Source organism: Lagenorhynchus albirostris, chromosome 8, assembly GCF_949774975.1.
Source record: "Lagenorhynchus albirostris chromosome 8, mLagAlb1.1, whole genome shotgun sequence".
Taxonomy (NCBI): domain Eukaryota; kingdom Metazoa; phylum Chordata; class Mammalia; order Artiodactyla; family Delphinidae; genus Lagenorhynchus; species Lagenorhynchus albirostris.
In genome coordinates this window covers 43,921,137-43,941,494 of record NC_083102.1, presented here as the reverse complement: position 1 = coordinate 43,941,494, position 20,358 = coordinate 43,921,137, and the positions used below count along the sequence as shown (strand labels likewise).

Sequence of the window (20,358 nt, the reverse complement as noted above, 5' to 3'; positions counted from 1 at the left end):
GTTCCTTCATCTAGTACATAGTCCTCTGCCTTTTCATCTTGTCTATCTTTCTGTGAATGTAGTTTTTGTTCCACAGGCTGCAGGATTGTAGTTCTTCTTGCTTCTGCTCTCTGTTCTCTTTTTTCTCATTGAAATTTGTGCAAGCATAGCTTATTAAAATTTTTATAGGAGAGTTCCACTATTTTGATTGTATTTTTTTAATTTTTATTTTATTTATTTTTTTATACAGCAGGTTCTTATTAGTTATCTACTTTGTACATATTAGTGTGTACATGTCAATCCCAATCTTCCAATTCATCCCACCACCACCCCCACGTCCCACATTCCCCCCTTGGTGTCCATACATTTGTTGTCTACATCTTTGTCTCTACTTCTGACTTGCAAACTGGTTCATCTGTACCATTTTTCTAGATTCCACATATATGCGTTAATATACGATATTTGTATGTCTCTTCTGACTTACTTCAAAGGAGTTCCACTATTTAAAGCAGAATATACAACTCTTGTTTTTCCTTTACCTTATTATGAGCCAAACTGTTCACCAATATTGTATGTTTTAGGCATGATTGAACATGGTCTCAGTGATAGTTCTCAATATAGACCCCGAAAGAGTATGTCTGAAGATGTTGGGCTTCAAGAAAGTCATCCCACTGAAGATGAGTTTGTTTCTATGCCTGCTCCTGACATTTCTAATACCAATTTGGAAACTGTTGAGAAAATCATGATGAGAAACCATGGAAGAGATGCTGCCATGAAGACTGAAGAGCCTTTTTTCCAGGTAGATGATGACAGCAGTGAAGGACAGGAACCCAATGACAGCAATCAATATTTGAAACCTCCTTCTCGCCCATCTCCAGAGTCTTCAGAAAGTGACTGGGAGACCTTGGATCCTAGTGTCTTAGAGGACTCCTCCTTGAAAGAAAGAGAACAGGTGGGATCAGAACAGACAAACTCATTTCCAAAGGACTCTTTGCCCTCAGACAGTCCTCCGATTACTGTACAACCTCAAGCTAACACAGGCCAGGTAGTCCTGATACCAGGGATAATTTCTGGTTTGGAAGAGGACCAGTATGGCATGCCCCTGGCCATCTTCACAAAGGTAAGGTTTAAAATGCTTTATTAAGGCCCTTAAGGATATAACAAAATCCTTTTAGAATTTAACTTTTAGTGTTAAACACATTTTCAGTCTGAAAATTTTTCTTTGACTGTAAAATACACAGTGCTTTGGCATCTGTGACCATAGTGTAAGGCTACAGAGAATTAAATCAGGGGATTTTGAGGTCACCAATCACTGTATTTGGCCTGTTTTTAATTATTCAGGTTTATCTTTGGTGGGGGAGCAGGCAGTCTTGATTACATTAAATGAATATATTAAAATACGACAATTCCAAAAGCTACAAAAAAGCTTAGATGGCTAACGTAAATTTTAGTACCCCTCATAGGTATAATATAGTGTTTTGGTTAACTTGCCCTAAAAACTATTTTTTAATCTTTTTATGAAAAAACATTCAAAATGCATTTATGATTTAACTTAAACATAACGTAGTAAATCTAATTGAATCTTTGAGCCAGTATCTTATGTCCTAGGGTATCATTTCTTAATTTCAGGAATATTTTAGGATTCTGGAAGCAACATTTGGGTTCTTTTGATTTTTCATTCTACTCAGGAGAAACTCCTTATTTTATTGCTATTCATGAATTAGTTTTCAAAATGGAGCAGAAGAAAAAAAATCCCTTTTTTTTTAAAAAATAAAATTTATTTATTTATTTATGGCTGCATTGGGTTTTCACTAATGTGCGCAGGCTTCCTCTAGTTGCAGCGAGCAGGGGCTATTCTTCATTGTGGTGCGTGGGTTTCTCATTGCGGTGGGTTCTCTTGCTGCGGAGCATGGGCTCTAAGCGCGCGGCCTTCAGTAGTTGTGGCAGATGGGCTTAGTTGTTCCACGCTATGTGGAATCTTCTCGGATCAGGAATCGAGCCAGTGTCTCCTGTATAGGCAAGCGGATTCTTAACCACTGTGCCACCAGCGAAGTCCCTCGTCTCATTTTTTAGTCAAAAAGTATTTATTGCCTTCCTATGTGCTAGGCTCGTACTAGGTTCTAAATTCTTGCAACCGTGGTCTTGCAATCTACCATGAAAGACAGATACATCTGTCCAGTAACTAGAGCAATGTTATATGATTTCCCTAAGTACCTTCCTTTATGCCTGAAGTAAAAGAAATTGGATAGTATTGACTTGAACATGTATTTCCACTATATGATAAATTCTTTCTGGGTGTATTCAGTTTTACAAATAAGTACTTGCCCCAAGTCAGTGTTGCTGAATAGTTAACAGAAAATGCTGTCTTTGTTCATTTTGTGACCTGTTAGGGGATGCTGAAATTATCTTAATTGGTTTCATGACTGAACTAATGCACATTTTCTTAAAACTGGGATTCAGGAGCCTGGGGAGAACTCAGGGCTCTCAAACTACTGAGTATACTCAATAGACGCAAATTGTGGGTTTTCTGAATTCATATGTGAGTGTCATGACTGCCTATACTTTTTGGAGCCCTTACTTTGCTGCTTCACCCACCCACTCTAATTTTTATCACTGTGGAGATATCAAGAGGGAGGGATTTTGTTTTTGTCTGCCAGGTTGCTGAATTAAAGCAATGTTAATGTGTTCCGTGTGCTGTTAATAAACTGTTTGGCAGAATATTCTCTTTGTGTCCATTATACCAGTACTGAATATATGATGGGCTTACCACCATCATTATGATAAATTAAACTTTTTTTTTGGTTTTATGTTTTATTGTGTGATGATTCAAATCTAACTTGTTTAATCACAGTTTCAAATACAATCGCTGATTCTTTCATGTCAGTAGCTTTCAAATATGGAATATACTTAAAAGTGAATTGCCTTTAGGCTTTTTTTCTCTTGAAGATGAGAGTACAAGTAAAAATACTTGTACAGAAGAACTACGTTAAAAAGCATATTTAAAAATATATATTTTATTTATTTATTTATTTTTGGCTGTGTTGGGTCTTCGTTGCCGCACATGGGGTTCCTTTATTTGTGGTGAACGGGGGCTACTCTTTGTTGTGGTGTGCGGGCTTCTCATTGCAGTGGCTTCTCTTGTTGAGGAGCACGGGCTCTAGGTGCATGGGCTCAGTAGTTGTGGCTCACGGGCTCTGGAGTGCAGGCTCAGTAGTTGTGGCACATGGGCTTAGTTGCTTTGTGGCATGTGGGATCTTCCCGGACCAGGGCTCAAACCTGTGTCCCCTGCATTGGCAGGAGGATTCTTAACCACTGCTCCACCAGGGAAGCCCACAGTTTGCAACTGTTTTAGCAAAAAAAAATATATGAAAGAATTAAAAGTATATGTAGTTGGAAACCAAAATTTTTTTCTGCCATATGTATTAAACTGCTTTATGTATTGCTTCTGAGTTTATATTTGGTTTGCTTGCTTACAGGGTATCATATTCAAATTTAGGGAACCTACAGATAACTTGTGACTAGCTAAAAAGTAATGGATGCATGTTTTTTAGTTTTATTTAAGTGTCACTATACTATTTTTTTTCCTCTCAACATTGTTTTTAGTTCATCCGTAATTTTGCATGAAGTCGTGTATTATTATTCCTCTGTAGTTTTCTGTTTTCGGCTGTTCTGTAGCTTACGAATTCTGTGGATGGACATCTACATTGTTTTCAGTTTCTGGCTACTACAAATAATGCTTCTATGAAATTCTTATTTGGAAATCTTGGCTGTATACATGCAAGCATTTCTTTAGGATTCAGTACCTAGAAGTGGGAATACTGGATTACAGGGAATGGGTATGTTAGCTTTACTAGAATAATTCCAAACTGTTTTCTAAAGTGGTTGTGACAGTTTCCATTCCCATAGCAGTGGTTAAGAGTTCCCATTGTTTCACATTCTTACCAACACTTGTTATTGTCAAACTTCCTAATACTTAGCCAATCTGGTAGTATCTTCTGGCTCTTAGTTTGTAATTTTTTTTCAGTAGTCACTGTTGAGGTTGAGCATCTTTTCATGTTCTTCTTAACCATTTGGATTTCGCTTTGTAGTTTTGGCTTTCACATTTTGGGTTTTATCTACCTGGAATTAATTTTTGTGTATGGTTGAGAAAGGGAGTCTGTCTCTGTGCTTTTTGTTGTTTCATTGGTGTATCTGTCTGTCCCTGCGTCAGTCCTGCATTGTGTTAATTACCATGTATGTTGAGTCAGGCAGAGATTCCTCTCTTGCTATTGTTCTTCAAGAGTTTCTTAGCCCTTTGCATTTCCACATTAATTTTAGGATCAACTTAAGTTCTCACTCACAGAGGTTGAGATTTTGAGAGATTACCTTTAAACGCTAGATAAAATTTTGTAGAGAACTGACATCCCTGCAGTATGGAGGCTTCCAGTTCATGAACATGCTTATCATCCCTGAACAGAGGAGAGATGAGAAAATGCCAGTTGGTCCTGATGGCATTGTAGCCCTTCCCAAGTCGCAATGGAGAAGGCACTATGCTTTTGCAGCTCTCTAGCAGATCAGCTCACAACAGGTTTGCCAGATTTACCAAGCTGAGGTGTGTTTTTTGACGTTATTTGTTTTTTAGTTTTAATTGTGGTTTAAAAAAAAAACAACATAAGGTTTATCTTTACCATTTTTAAAAAATTTATTTTTATTTTTTTCTTTATTCTTGGCTGCATTGGGTCTTTGTTGTGCGTGGGCTTTCTCTAGTTGCGGCGAGCGGGGGCTACTCTTCGTTGCGGTGTGTGGGCTTCTCATTGCAGTGGCTTCTCTTGTTGTGGAGCATGGGCTCTAGGGACACGGGCTTCAGTAGTTGTGGCACGTGGGCCTAGTAGTTGTGGCTCACAGGCTCTAGAGCTCAGGCTTTAGTAGTTGTGGTGCATGGGCTTAGTTGCTTTGCGGCATGTGGGATCTTCCCAGACCAGGGCTCGAACCTGTGTCCCCTGCATTGGCCGGCAGATTCTTAACCACTGTGCCACGAGGGAAGCCCCATCTGTACCATTTTTTTTAAATTAATCAATTAATTTATTTATTTTTGGCTGTGTTGTGTCTTCGTTTCTGTGTGAGGGCTTTCTCTAGTTGTGGTAAGCGGGGGCCACTCTTCATCGCGGTGTGTGGGCCTCTCACTATCGCGGCCTCTCCTGTTGCGGAGCACAGGCTCCAGACGCGCAGGCTGAGAAGTTGTTCATGGGCCTAGTTGCTCCGCGGCATGTGGGATCTTCCCAGACCAGGGCTCAGACCTGTGTCCCCTGCATTAGCAGACAGATTCTCAACCACTGTGCCACCAGGGAAGCCCATCTCTACCATTTTTAAGTGCACAATTCAGTGGTGTTAAGTGTATTCTCATGGTTGTACTACAGATGTCTAGAACTTTCTCATCTTGCAAAACTGAAACTCTATAACCTTTAAATCACAACTCCCCATTCTCCCCTCACCCCAGCTCTTGTCACCCATCATTGTTTCCATGAACTTGACTACTTTAAAATACCTTACATAAGTGGAATCATAATACAGCATTTATCTTTTTGTGACTGTCCTCTTTCAGTTAACATAATGTCCTCAAGGTTCATCCATGTTGTAGCATATGATAGGATTTCCTTCCTCCTCAAGGCTGAATAATATTCCATTGTACGTATATACCACATTTTCTTTATCCATTTATCCATCGATGGACGTATGGGTTGCTTCTACCTTTTGCCTATTTTGAGTAGTGTGGCTGTGAGCATAGGTGTGCAGATATCTCTTCAATTTTCTTTTTTTTTTAACCATTATATACTGCAGCTCCAAATGTGGAAGTTAAAGCATCCTAGAAAAGTGGAAAGCCATGGTGAGTTTGGCTGTAGAGGCTGCTCTATGTGAAAGTACCCAGGCTCTTGCTGCCACCAGACACTGAAGACCTTTAAAAGATTTAGGCTAAATTGACCATCGTTAAAAGTAATGATGGCAAAATTTTAAGGCCATTTTGATCTACTATTTAAAATAACTTTATAAATACGTAATACTTTCACATGGTTCAATATTCAAAAGATTCCAAAGCATCTATAATAAAAAGTCTCTCTCATTCCATACCCTGCTATTCAGTTGCTCTCTCCAGGGGCAACCAACCTTATCTATATCTTTTTTTTTTTTTAAGCAAAATATTCCTTGGAGATGAACTTCATCACTCGCTGCAGTGTGTTCCATCATATAGAAGAACATTTATTCATTGCCCTGTTCATGAATAGTTAGGGTTCCTGTCTTTTGCAATGATAAGCAATGCTGCAATAAATAACTTTTTACAAATCCCACACATGAACAGGTGTATCTGTAGGGTAAATTACAAGAAGTAAAATGTTGGGTCAAAGAATATATGTATGTATAATATTTTAGGGAAATTTTTTTTCATATTTTTAAAAAGCTTTGAACTATTGATTTTTTTTAAAAAAAACACATTCTTAGTTTTCATGCTGTTATAGACTTAGCCAAGAATTCCACTGTTGACAGTAGACTTTTCTTCTCTAACAGAATCAATTATGAAATGCAATACTATGAGCAATTAAATCAATCTTTGTAAAAATTGGCAGTTCTGAGGGTGCCTTTATCAAGAAGGATTCTCAGGCCTAGTTGGGGGAGTAGGGTATTCTGGGGTCCATATCAAGTTTGAAAGAGCATTCAATATTGTAGTATTTATGTTTAGAAACAGGTAGTTGGGGAGCGGGGAGCCTGTTGTTTTTAATACATAGCACACAAAGTAAAGCATGACCTGTGAGCCTTGCACCAGCTGTTTGAGTGATTTGGCCTAAGGACCAGGGGTCCTACTTTAGTCACAAGAGGGTGTGGGTTGAGAAGCACTGTATACTCAGTATGTCTCATGCATAGACATAGATTTATTTTTGCTGCTTCCATTAGTTGGCGTTTTATAGAGCAGAGGAAGACACTGTCAAGAAGAAGAATAAAACCAGGTTTCTAGACATACATTCCAACTTTTGGAAGTCTTCTTTCATGTTAAGTATATAACAACCAGCTGTGAGGTACAAGGCAGATGGTAGATGCATGGAAGGACCTGCAGTAGCAGAAGGGGTGTGTCCTGCCCTCCGAGAAATTCGTCTCATGAGGGAAACAAGACACTATCCAGATAACTATAGTAAGTGTTTCTTAAAAAAAGGTGAGAATAAAAAATAAATGAATGAAACTGTCATCAGACTTGATTGAAACAAATTCAGGGTTTCAGCAAGTCCTCCCTCCTGCCTTCACATGCAGATTGTGCCACTAGTTGGAAATCTATCTTGATATAGAATCTTTCAGCAGAAATTCCATTTCCTCCTTCAGTGCATCACTCCAGTGCTAACACCTTTATTTTCAGGATATAGGCTGCTTTCTGTACACTTAACTCCCTGCTGTGGCTTGGTGGTTAAAGTATAATTTTCAGGGCAATGATATTTTCAAATGCAATTCAAATGGAAAGCAATTAAATACACTACTGCCACTGTCATTTGTGCTTTAAACATTTAGTAGAAAGTGTCTTGAAATACTGCTGCATAATTTTAAACAATAGGACAGTAAAATAATTGCTATGCAGTGTTTGCCCTTCTTATAATAGTACTTTGCTGGTTATGTGCAAATGCATGTGTTTTAAAATTTTACTGGAAGAACAAACAGCTTTCTACTAAACAACATACTTTTTAATGGGCTTGATACTTCATTTCCTAAATGAAAAAAAATTCGGTTTGTTAGTTACAGTGGAGGCTTTTAAGTTGAACCGAGGAACAAAGTGGTCAAGTAAGACAACCTTCATGGTAGACTATTTTGCCAAGATTGACCATTCATGCGGACCTATGGTTATTATTATTGGAATATTATTGTATTGAGTCAAAGATCAGCTGTGTTAGGAATGGTGTGGGGTTGGGGAAAGATGGGGAGTTTTTTTTCCTACTATTAGCTCTCTAGGCTTGAGGAGAGACAGGCTGTTCCATTACTTTTCTAATATTTTCTATTACTCCTGTAATTCAGGGATATCTGTGTTTGCCTTATATGGCATTGCAGCAGCACCATCTTCTCTCTGATGTCACCATTCGAGGATTTGTTGCTGGAGCTACTAACATCCTTTTTCGACAACAGAAACACCTCAGTGATGCCATTGTGGAAGTAGGTTACATATGAGTGTGGGTCCTTGACACCGCTGGTCTGTTTTCCTTCTTTCTTTTTGTTTTTCTTTTTTTTTTAATGTCTTTATTGGAGTATAGTTGCTTTACAATGGTGTGTTAGTTTCTGCTGTACAACAAAGTGAATCAGCTATATATATACATATATCCCCATTTCTCCTCCCTCTTGCATCTCCCTCCCTCCCACCCTCCCTATCCCACCCCTCTAGGTGGTCACAAAGCACCGAGCTGATCTCCCTGTGCCATGCGGCTGCTTCCCACTAGATATCTATTTTACATTTGGTAGTGTATATATGTCCATGCCACTCTCTCAATCCATCCCAGCTTACCCTTCCCCCTCCCTGTGTCCTCAAGTCCGTTCTCTACGTCTGTGTCTTTATTCCTGTTGTGCCCCTAGGTTCTTCAGAATCTTTTTTTTTTCTTTAGATTCCATATATATGTGTTAGCATACAGTATTTGTTTTTCTCTTTCTGATTCCTTCTTTCTTAATTGGAATTTGGGGCATAGTAATAATACTAATCGTGGTAATAATTGCTTCCTTTGCCAGGCATCCTAAGCGCCTTAGGTATATGAACTGGTCTGGTTTTCATAACAGCCTTTGAAATAGGCATTGTTACTGTCTGTATTACACCTGCAGAAGCTAAGGAACAGAGAGATCAGACAGCTACTAACTGGATGAGCCAGGATTCCTACCTAGGCAATCTGGTCCTACTACAGTCTCACAATTAAAATGTGTTTATCGTATAAATATTTTAAATACTTCTAGCTTGTTTAATGTGCCCCAATATCAAGAGGAAGGAACTAGAGAAAAATATTTGACATCTTATTAATATATAAGAAATTTAAATAATTTGTTCAATTTTACAATTAATGTTTTACAAATGCGTGAAGGTAATTTCGGCCACCCTAAGGTTTTTGTAGTTTCTAACAGAAAGTACCAGAATGTGCCTCCTGGGAAAACGTTTATAATACAATAAATGAAAAATCTGGGATTCAAAGCTATATGTATCCCAATTTTGAGGGAGAAAAATACATATACTTTCCAAGGCAGGAGGATACAGATGGGAGGACCACAGAGTTTTCTCAACATTATTGGTTACATTCTAGCTCTGAAGTTGGTGGGCAAGTTCATGGGTATTTGTTTTATTATTATACTTTAAAACTAACCTGTAAGTTACATATATTTCTTTCTGTATCAAGTATTACATAATAAAAATATTCCAAAGTGTCTGTGCAATCAAAGGAAAAATTTTTAGGAATTATATTTAATTGTATTAATTTCTGTTTGTATGAAAAAGGTGATTTTAACTATACATTTCTATATTTTCCAAAATATTCAGTCAACGTGAATTACTTCTATAATTCAAGATTAAATATTTATGCATATATTTTCTAAGAACAGAAAATGAGCATTTTTAAAATAGTGAAAGAAAAAAAAACTTCAGTGTAAAAAACCTGTCTCTTTCTTAGGCTCACCTTTTGAGAACGCTGTTATTCATATTTTTTATTTCCAGCTCCAACTTCCCAGTAGTTACTCTTTAAAGTGTGGCATGGATATCTGCGTGAATGCCCAGACTCTGACTTATACCCGGGTACCCTCTAGGTAGAAGAAGCTCTGATCCAGATCCATGATCCAGAACTCAGGAAGCTGCTTAACCCAACCACTGCAGACCTAAGGTTCGCAGATTACCTAGTGAGGCATGTGACCGAGAACCGAGATGATGTCTTCCTGGATGGCACGGGCTGGGAGGGAGGTGACGAATGGATTCGAGCCCAGTTTGCAGTCTACATCCATGCACTGCTGGCCGCCACACTGCAGTTAGGTAAGGAGCTCACAGCCTCTTGCTCATTTTGTAACTCTTACGATGTTTTGAATCGCATAAGAAACAAGTTTATGAAAAATTACCTGTCACTCCCTTATACAGACTTAACTACTCTTTGCATTTTGAGTACTTGATATCCTTCTAGACCTTTTTCTAAGCCTGTGTTTTGGATTTTAGTTTTGTGGTATTTGTGGTAGTCCTTTTACAAACATGGATCCCGTTTTTCATGTTTTTTATAACTTAGTTTTTCTTTATAATAGAAACATAAACATATTATCAAGAGAGTAAATGCAGATTTTCGTCACTTTTTACATGGCCCCTTAGTATTCCACCATATGGAAGGGTATATCAGTATTTGAGTGCTATTTATAAACACTGCTTACATGTTAAGATATATAATGGGTGAAAAGAGAAATATAAAAAATAGAAATCATTGAAAATCACATTCTGAGTGATTAGACCTTCAAATTTATCCCCCATTCTGAGAAATTTTATCCCTATTAAGTGGTTAAAATGGAACAGGCAAACATAGAATCACTGCTGAGTTAAAATTATCTCATTCCCCATGGAAAAGAATATATACAATGAGAAAATGAAGCTCTGCAATGAGCTCTCACACCATGGACACCTACCACCCTGGACACTTAGCATATATTCATTAGCTTTGGTGGTGGTGGTGTTAAAAGAGTATAGAGCTTTTGGTTTTCCTTCTTTTCAATTATCCAACTATTTCACAGTTGCTTTTTTAAAAAATGTAGTGGAATCCACATAACCTAAAATTTACCATCGTTACCATTTATGAGTGTATCATTCCACAGTGACATTAAGTACCTTCACATTGTTGTGTTAGTAGATTTTTAAATCAACCTCACTACTGCCACCTCCCAGGTTAGTTCTTCACATAATATATATAGTTTTAAACTCAGGCTTCGGGCATGTTCTTCATTCGCTAGGAAAGCTAATGGAGCGACTCCTTATTTGCTAATGGGATTTTTTTTTGAATGTCTGCCTCTTCTATAGCTGTAGCAGCTGAGACCCCAAAATTAAATCCTCTAACCCAGAATCATTCAGTTTATCTAGTAAGAAAACCCAAGTCTCCACCAGCCATGTAGCTTCCTGAGTAATTAATTTACTTCTTAAAAATATTTGCCCGGGTAGCTGTGAGCACTGAGTAATACATAGTAGCTAACTTTTGGGGGGAACGTTTAACATGTGCAGCACCCCCTTTTTTGAGCACTTAACATCTGCTAACTCATTTCATCCTCCCAGCAATCCTAGAGGTAGATACTGTGTCATCCTCATTTTACAGAAGAGAAAGTGAGGGATAGAGAGGTTAAATAGTTTGCTCTTCCACCTGGTAAGAGGCTGAGCTGGGACTTCAGCCCAAGAAGTCTGGCTCAGGCCCAAGCTCTTAAAGGAAATTCAGACCAATGAGCTGTTTGAGGAGTATGTTCTTAAAAGAACTTCCTTATGCTGCATACAGAACCGTGTTATGTCCTTCTCTTCCTCTCCCAGCAAAAAAAGTCACATGTTTCACCCTCAAAGCAAGGAACTTGAAGTTAACATATGAAGCAATAGCTATTTGAATCAGTCCTCAAAACCTTTTCTATCCTTCCAAGTAGAAGAAACGCTCCTCATTGAAGCTTCGCCTCGATAGTGATAAAGCCAAAAAGTTTTAAGCATTAAATATATGAAAATCTCCTTGTTATTTTAAGTATTTTGACTGTGAAATGCATGGAAACTCAAGAGTAAGTTTCACTGAATAGTGAGGCAAAGAAAAGTAAATAGTGTCTAAAAAGAACCAATTAATGTATTCTTTCTAATTGCCTTTCTTAGAAAAATGGCATTTGTGAGAAGATGAAAAGATACCTTAATTGCCTGCTCCATGTGTAGACATCAGTATGTTTAACCCACTGTCCAGCCTATAGATTATAATAAATAATACTATGCCTCCTTACCTTGGTAAGGAGAACTTGGAAATATTTTGGAGTTTTAAGGAACCTTAGAAAATATTTGGCTCAACCTCCTTATTTTCTAGTAAGAAAAATGAAATTCTTAGTGAGTAAGTGACTTACCAAAGGCCACATCACTTCTTAACAGGATTTCTGGAATTAGACCCAAGATTCCTAACATCTGGTAGGCTGTCTCCCCAAGAAAGCAGGGGGACAGGGAGGCTAAAGCCATTTCTTTACTGGTTTAGGTTATTAATCTTTACATCCCTGACTGACTACAGTCCAGCTCAACTTTCAAATATTTACTTGACAGATAATGAAAAGATCTTATCAGACTATGGGACGACCTTTGTTACAGCATGGAAGAACACTCACAACTACAGGGTCTGGAACAGCAACAAGCATCCAGCACTTGCAGAAATAAATCCAAAGTAAGCACATCCTCTGAAGGTTGATAGAGGTGGTTCACTTACTAAGTGTGCCCCAGCATAAAGAAAATCATATCTTTTTTAAAAAAAAAAAGAAAAGAAAATCATATCTTAACTCTGATGATATTGTGAATATCTTCAAGAATCTCCCTGAGTAGATTTTTATAAAAAGGCTCCCAAGTACAGAGAAGCAGCTGAAAACTGCTTCCCTATTCACACTTCTTACCCACAAAGCACAAGGCATTTTGGAAGCACTAACATTTCTCCCAGCTTCCAGCGTGATTTGGAGACAAAGTCCTGGCCTGTGAGGATCCTCCTACCTCATGGTTCTTCCCTCCCTTTCGCTGGATCTCTGCCTCAGCAGAATGGTCAAACAGGACAGAACCCTTGAGGGAAATAGCACTGGTTAAAACTGAGAGGTTATTTTATTTTATTTTATTTTTATTTTTTTAAACTGAGAGGTTATTTTAAAATATGAAGTGTGAACAACTAAAGTTAATATTTGAACTCCTAGATTTGCAGTCAAATCTGATGCAGTTTCCACATCAGATTCTAGATCCAACAAAATTTAATACCAGTCACAGTGCCGACTGCTGGGCAAAGACTTTATCCCATGTAAAAGACATTTAAACATGCTGGGGAGTGGGGCCATTAAGAAATAATACTATGTGAATGGCAGAGTAGCGTCTAAGGAGATCAATTAATATAATGTGTACATCTTGGGAACTGCTTTTCTAAATTAAAATATATAATTTTTTATTTACAATACAAGTATACGCTGAACGTTTGTTTTCATTTGTGTTTTAAACTTTACTTCTCGGTGAGAATCTGACAAAAATCAACTTAGTACTGATTACCATATTATTTGGGAACTATGGTAAACTTAGCTCAACTGGGGATGTGATTTAAGTGGTGCTACAAATACAAAACCCAGGAATTACGTCATAGTAACTTGCAGAAGCATCTGTAAGGAAGCAGGGTTTGGGAGAACATGTCTGCCAATATTTTGTACCTATCAAGAGCAATGACTAGGTTCAGGACCGATTTGGGGGAATTTAATCCTCATACTGGGCTGTAGCAGAAACCTATGTTGCCATTTGGGTGTGGTAAAAACAGAGAGAATTAAAAGGCACAAGCGTTTTAATGGTATTAAATGAAAGGACTAAGAGTTCAGAGTTTTCTCCCTCACTAACCACAAGGTCTCTGTTCTAAAGAGTAATAAGGAGAAACAGATGTGAGTTTGTTTGCCTGGCGGCGCTCCTTGTGGTAGTGCTGGGGGAGTGACCGTTCGTAGTTTGGTCTCCTCCCCGGTACTCTGACCCTTAGCCTGGTCAGATCGTTACGCAGCCCCTGCGTCTGCTGTAGTGCCTTTAACTTGAAGCAGCTCGACAGATTGTGTTGCAGGTCCATATGAGGATTAGCTGGAATGTGTTTTAAAGGAATGTAAAAACAATACTTTTAAAAATATGTAAATAAATTGCGGTTACTTAGATTGAGGAGAAAGCTGAAGAAAAGGGCCAGGAAAAAAAAAAAGTAGGGAAATTATGCAGATATGACCATCAGCAGATTTTCAATATTTTCACCAAATTCAAAACAAGAAATGATAGTCTTCAACTGTCACCAGGGGGTATAATTTGGAAATATTCAAAACTAAATGTAAGGTTTGAGATCTATGAAACCCTTTCTTCAACTCCTAAAGATCGGAGAAGGTAGTCCTCTGACTTCCCTTAAAGGCAGCAGGCATGTTTCATCCTTTAAGCACAGCGTTTGCAGGAATAGAGAATGATGAACTAATCTCTCAATTCTTTCCAACCGGAGACTCAGAAATCCAGAAAAAGAGGGATTGTTAACGTATGCTTAACATGGCCAATATATCAATTTGTTTTCATTTGAAAAGCCATAAATAGCATTTTGATATTTCAATAAGCGGCTACAAATTTCTGTAGGTCACTTTCTTTGTTAGACATTGACAGAGAGACCCCTGCGTATGAGATAAGAATTTGAATATTTATTGATGCCTTCTTTTACAGTGTAAAGTTGATCAGGTTGCCTGATTTTAAAATGTCGGTGCTTGGGCCCCACCCCAGACCAGGTAACTCAGAACATTAGGGCAGCACTAACACAAACCATCCCCACCCAAGGAAAAAAGCACACCTATTTTACAAGCAAGGACATAAGCTCAGAGGGACTTACATAACTGTTAAGTGGAGAGCTGTGATCAAAGCCCTGTTTCCTATATCTCATTTGGAGCACTGCCACCCGGCTGAGTCACCCCTGCGAGGGAGGTTTCCTGATTCTTCCATGTGATAACTGTGTTGCAGCTTTATTGGTGAAATACTCATAGCCTAAACTCAAACTTTGTTTTACAGCCATCCTTTCCAAGGCCAGTATTCAGTGTCAGACATGAAGTTAAGATTCTCACAGTGAGTATTTAGGGAAAATACTAGGAACAGTCTTACGTCTGAATGTATGCCATGTGTTTCATTGCTAATTGGGAATTGTTTTTCTCCACTTCACAGACTTGTGCTTCAAATAGTAACCAAATATGTGCATAACATTCTCTAGCTCAGCAGTGTGTATGTTTCAAAGTGAAAACACTGCTGTTTCATGGAGAATGGTGTGAACTAATAGCCAGATTTGCCATTTTTGTTCTGGTGAAGTTACTTTAGCATATTGTGACTGTAGGAAGAGTTAAGCATGCATCCTTACGCCCTTACCACTTTTTGGCTCATCTGCGTATTCTTTTAGTGTTTTCTGAAGATTCACATGCTTAGAATGTTAGTAAATTAATTGATGCATAACAAATAATGCATTATTTAGCTTCTTTTCTCAGTACTGATTTGAGGGATGGTTATGGAGTGGTGAATGTATACCTGAGAGATTTTTTAAAATTGTACTTAACATTCCTCTCCTTTACTCAGTTCTGTTCAAAACAGTGAACGTGGCAAAAAACTTGGAAACGTCATGGTCACAACGAGTCGGAATGTTGTGCAAACAGGAAAAGCTGTTGGTAAGGATGTCTTGGGCAGGAACAGATTGGAATCATAACACATCTCTTCTCTATCCTCAATATGTCATTGATAAAAACATAAAGTTGTAGAGATCTGTGTATCACATAATAATGCAAGATGGTCGAATACAGAGGTTTTTGTTTTAAATTTTGGGCTTATTCATTAAAACAATTCTTGTGGCACTAGATGATGTCAAACCAAGTTTAGCAAATTTTGTCCTGTCTGTTCTGTTACCAGGATTCAAGCTTCTCTGGAGTTTTTCCTCCATTCCCTGAGCTGCCCACAGTTCTTTTTTTTTTTTTTTTTTAAATTTATTTATTTATTTATTTTTGGCTGCACACGGGCTTTCTCTAGTTGCGGCCAGCAGGGGCTACTCTTCGTTGCGGTGCACGGGCTTCTCATTGCGGTGGCTTCTTTTTGCGGAGCACGGTGGCTTCTTGTTGCGGAGCACGGGTTCTAGGCGCACGGGCTTCAGTAGTTGTGGGTCATGGGCTCTAGAGCGCAGGCTCAGTAGTTGTGGCTCACGGGCTTAGTTGCTCCGCGGCATGTGGGATCTTCCCCAGACCAGGGCTCGAACCCATGTCCCCTGCATTGGCAGGCGGTTTCCCAACCACTGTGCCACCAGGGAAGTCCCAGCCCACAGTTCTTTATAAATAGTAGAGAGCCATAATAATAAAGTAGGCATTAGGAGCTGCTGTCTTTTAAGGTAGTATCACACAATAAAGAAGATCAGTGAAACCAACAGTTGTTTTTATGAAAAAATCAACAACATTAGTGAAACCTTTTAGACTAATAAAGAGAAAAAGAAGATACAAATTACCAGTATTGGGCATGAAAGAGGGGACACCACTGTAGATCTTACAGAAATTAAAAGGATAATAATATTGTGAATAATTTTATGCCAATTTTTCAACAACTTAGGTAAAATCTACAATTTCCTTGGAAGACTCAAATCGCCAAAACCAATGCAGTAAAGAAATAGAAAATCTGAATAGCCCTATATCTATTAAATAAGTTGAATTAAAATTTAAAAGCTTGCCACAAGGTTTTAAACATAATCTAAACACAGATGGCTTCACTTATGAATTTTATCAAACATTTAAGGAATAATGCTACTGTTATACAAACTCTTTCAGAAAGTAGTGGTTGAGGTAATACTCCCCAGCTTATTTACTTAGCCCAGTATTACCCTGATACCAAAGCCAGACAAATGGTAGCATGCTGTTGTATACACCCTTCTGTACCTTTTTTCACTTAAAATATTTTGAAGATTATTCCATACCCTTTGTAAAGAAACTTCTTTTTCCCTCTTTTCTGTATTTTTAACTTTTTATTTTTATATTATTTCAAACTTAAATTGTGCAACAGTGTACAAGGAACTCCCAGTTGTCTCAGATTCACTGATTATTTACATTTGGCTATGTTTGCTTTGTCATATCAGTATTGAAAATAGGACCCGTCTCCTTTCTTACCTCCTGAGAGAGCTTGGCTAACCCTTACTGAACACAACTCAAAAGCCCCAGAACTAAGTGATCTCTGTGCAGGGGTCCTCGTAGCTCTAACGTTCTGTATATCCAGAGATAGACAGGGTGAGAGAACTACTCCACCCACTCGTCTTAGAAGAGAAACACAAGGCACATAGCCCCATCACTATGGAAAAGTAGGAAAATTCTACTTCATCATAGTTATATGATGTCAGTTGGTAGTTAATTTTTAGTGATGCTGCTGATACTTAAATTCTAAGGCCTATTCTCTTCTTCCACACTCCCTTCTTCAGGAATAGTGAGTATGGATGATTCAGCTTAAATAATTTCACTTTAACACGAGATAACGCTCTTAAAAACAGAACAGACCTCAGGCAGATAGAGCTCTGTGTGTCTTCATTTGATGCAACATCATTTTAGATGACAAAACCAAATTTCCCTGAGCAGCCTAACCACTCTTCCCTGCAGGTGGTTTTTAGGTATCAACTTGGATTTAGGGTGCAGAGAGCTCATAGGACCTCTTCAGCTCTCCGAGTCATTCTGCTGCACAGCCAGTGCTGAGAACCACTGGTCTCTGGCACAGTGGGTATTAAGGAAAGCGTTTGCTCAAGATTTTCAAAATGCTTAGGAGAGCAGGGTCTTACACCCTGGCATTATTCAGGTTCCTCTTAGACATTCCCATGGTAAGGGATTATTTTGAAACTAGAAGTGTAAATGGTATTTTAGTAACTATTAACATATCGGTTGCAGTTAATTAACATTTATTAATTAACATTGGTTTTTCAGTGTCTCTTAACAAAAGTGAAGACATTTTTCCTTTTGTTTTTCCCCTTCTTTCCATTCAGGCCAGTCAGTTGGAGGAGCTTTTTCCAGTGCAAAGACAGCCATGTCTTCATGGCTTTCTACTTTCACCAGTTCCACTCCACAGAGTCTCACTGAGCTGCCTGACGGGAAACCCTGAGCGGAGCAAGCCACCCAGAAGCTGCTGTCGCTTTCTTAGGTTTAAGCGTCCCCTGTCTGTCTGCTGCTCCCAGACTGTTCCTCTTCATCGACCACAGGTCCACAGCAGGGACCAATAGGTCGAACTGTTTACAGGGACGGTTGCCCTCTGTGTAAATGAATGTCACGGGATGCTGAAAAGACGAAACCACAAGCGTAGCAGGGACGGCTTCCCAGGTTGGGGTTTAAATTGACTACTTTTATTTCAGTCTGAGCCTGATTGAAACACAGTGAACGTTCTAATGAATTCTGAGTTCTGATATTATACATTTGTTTACTTTAGAAAAGTTTTTACTTGGTGTAACTTTTGTTCTGTTGTTGCTGTTTGAATATCCAGATGGCTATTTATATGTGCTAAGATTAAGTTATATTACTATTTTAATTTCTCTAAAGTGGGGCCTAAAATGTGCTTACATTTAACAGTAAGGGGGCATATAATCCAGCCCTTCATTATTATCTTGCTGAGTTATATGAGGATTTTTTGTTTGTTGGTTTTCTACCCACAAAATACATTTATCACTTCACTTCCTCCTAGAAACCGTGGAAGTCAGAGGTGGTAGTTCTGAGGATGGAGTGTTTTGTTTTGTGCTTTTAATTTATTCTTTCCCAATCCTAAGCACTTGCTTTGAGGTGTGAAGGAGGGTCACTGTGCTTTCTTCCTTTTTCTTATTGTTCGAGTAGATGTGCAAAGAAACAGCATGGTGACGGTTATAGCGGTGTTCAAGCAGTTTAACTGAGTGTGTATTTAGGGCAAGACTTTTAAAGATCTAGGTGTTAGTTCTATTGACTGTAGTAATGTTGCAATCTTTACATGCATTTTTTAACCCAGAGTTTGTGCCTTCTATTTCTTCTTTTGAACAGTTTTCCATTGGGTGTTTACAGACTTACAGGTTTTTTCTTAGTCTTAATCTTCATAAAGCTTTTCAGGGCGCTTGGCCTTCCTACTTCCCTGATAGAAAATCCTCATGTAAGCAATCTCTACCCCCTTCCAAAAGCAAGATGATCTGTAAATATTAAACAGAAATCTCATCTTGGCTCACATTTAGAAAAGCAAGAGAAGAAAACTACAGCCATGACATCAGTCATGTTTCATGAAGGACACCTGGGTTCATTTTAGACACAGGTGTGCTCACTACTGAAGATTTTTACACAACTAGACCTCATGTGGCTGCCAGGCTCAGCTCTCATTTGCTTTTCAAGGGGACTTTGGCTGGGTGTTCTCAGGGAGTACTTACAGGCGACAGACTGCTTTTTCAGATACTTGGAAAATACATCATGAGTATAATCTACATTTGATATAAAGAGTATTGAGAAAATCGGGGACCTAATTAGGGAGGACGCTTGATTATATTTGATTTACCCTTTAAGAAATGTTTGTATAAAAAGCACTACTAGGGCATGTGAAACGAAACATAGGGACATAATCTAAATATCCCTAAAATTTCCAATTTGTGTTTTAACACAAGTCCTGCACACCTAAAAGCGTACTTCCCTTTGAGTATAATAACTCAAGGTAAAGGGCTTATTGTGAGAACTGTATTAATTCCACTTCTGCTAGGAAAGTTTGCTTTCTCAGGAAATACTATTTGAAGAGAAGAAAGTAGTACCAAACAAAACTTTAAAAGGTACTTTAAAGTTGCACTGAGACTAACATCTTATTTTTTCGTGAGGCCGCATTGTTGAGTAGAGTGTGATAGTGTATCGGTACGCAGTTGCTACTCTCGACCGCCAGGCTGTTCACGGCGCTAAGAGTGCTGTGAGGGGTCAGCCAGCACGCTGCTGGTTCCTCCTTTCGTTTGTATGGCTTGTATGATTGGGGTGAATTCTCATCTCTCACTATTCCAAGAAGTCCAATCCACTTTGGAATCCCACTGAAATAAAACAAGTTACATAAAATTTAACTTTGCTTTAGTATCACTCCCTATTTTATATACACCTTAATGGAACTTTCTATTCATGTTTCTGGTTAAGAGTTCAACTCTTATTTACAGTGGTCATTTAACTGGCTTTCAACATAATGTGAGTATTTCAGAAGATAGAACTTTTGTCATAGAAATGGTCAAAAGACCATAACTCTATTTCCTTCAGGTTCTAGAAGGTATGGGCATCTTCAGGGAGTGCAGGCTATTACGTTGCTGCTGGGGGGCCCTGGGGCAGCCAGCACAGTTGCAGGCAGGAAGCCTGGCCCCTGGTCCCGGGAGCCTACGTGCTTCAAGTTTGGGTTCCTGGCTCCAGCCCAGCGTCCAGCCTGGAAGCAGTAGCCTCCTCTAGCAACTGGCTCTGTGAGTGGAGCCAACACTGGTGTGGCTGTCTTCGGACAACTCACTGGAAAAGGTGTGTGCTTTGCTTGGCCACAGTGTTTTTGTCTGAGGACTGAGTGCGTTTATGTAGGCCCGAGGGAGCTAGGGTCAGCCAGGCTTTTTCAGAGTGTGCCAGGCAACACAGACTGCCTCCATAGCTTGGTGGAGACCTCGCTCCTGTCCAGGTGACTTAAAAAGAGTGTTT

At 38.8% G+C, this 20,358-nt stretch overlaps 1 protein-coding gene across 1 annotated transcript in view; it reads left to right on the top strand.

Annotated features, from left to right (window-relative positions):
* AVL9 (AVL9 cell migration associated) overlaps positions 1–18,274 on the top strand; it is a 56,977-nt gene extending 38,703 nt beyond the window's left edge. The window contains exons 10-16 of the mRNA XM_060156871.1: positions 561–1,099; positions 8,005–8,143; positions 9,764–9,979; positions 12,245–12,362; positions 14,729–14,782; positions 15,281–15,369; positions 17,700–18,274. Coding sequence (XP_060012854.1) covers positions 561–1,099; positions 8,005–8,143; positions 9,764–9,979; positions 12,245–12,362; positions 14,729–14,782; positions 15,281–15,369; positions 17,700–17,815 — 1,271 coding nt within the window. The 3' untranslated portion in view covers positions 17,816–18,274. The remainder of the gene's footprint in view (positions 1–560; positions 1,100–8,004; positions 8,144–9,763; positions 9,980–12,244; positions 12,363–14,728; positions 14,783–15,280; positions 15,370–17,699) is intronic.
* Positions 18,275–20,358: the final 2,084 nt, after the last annotated feature.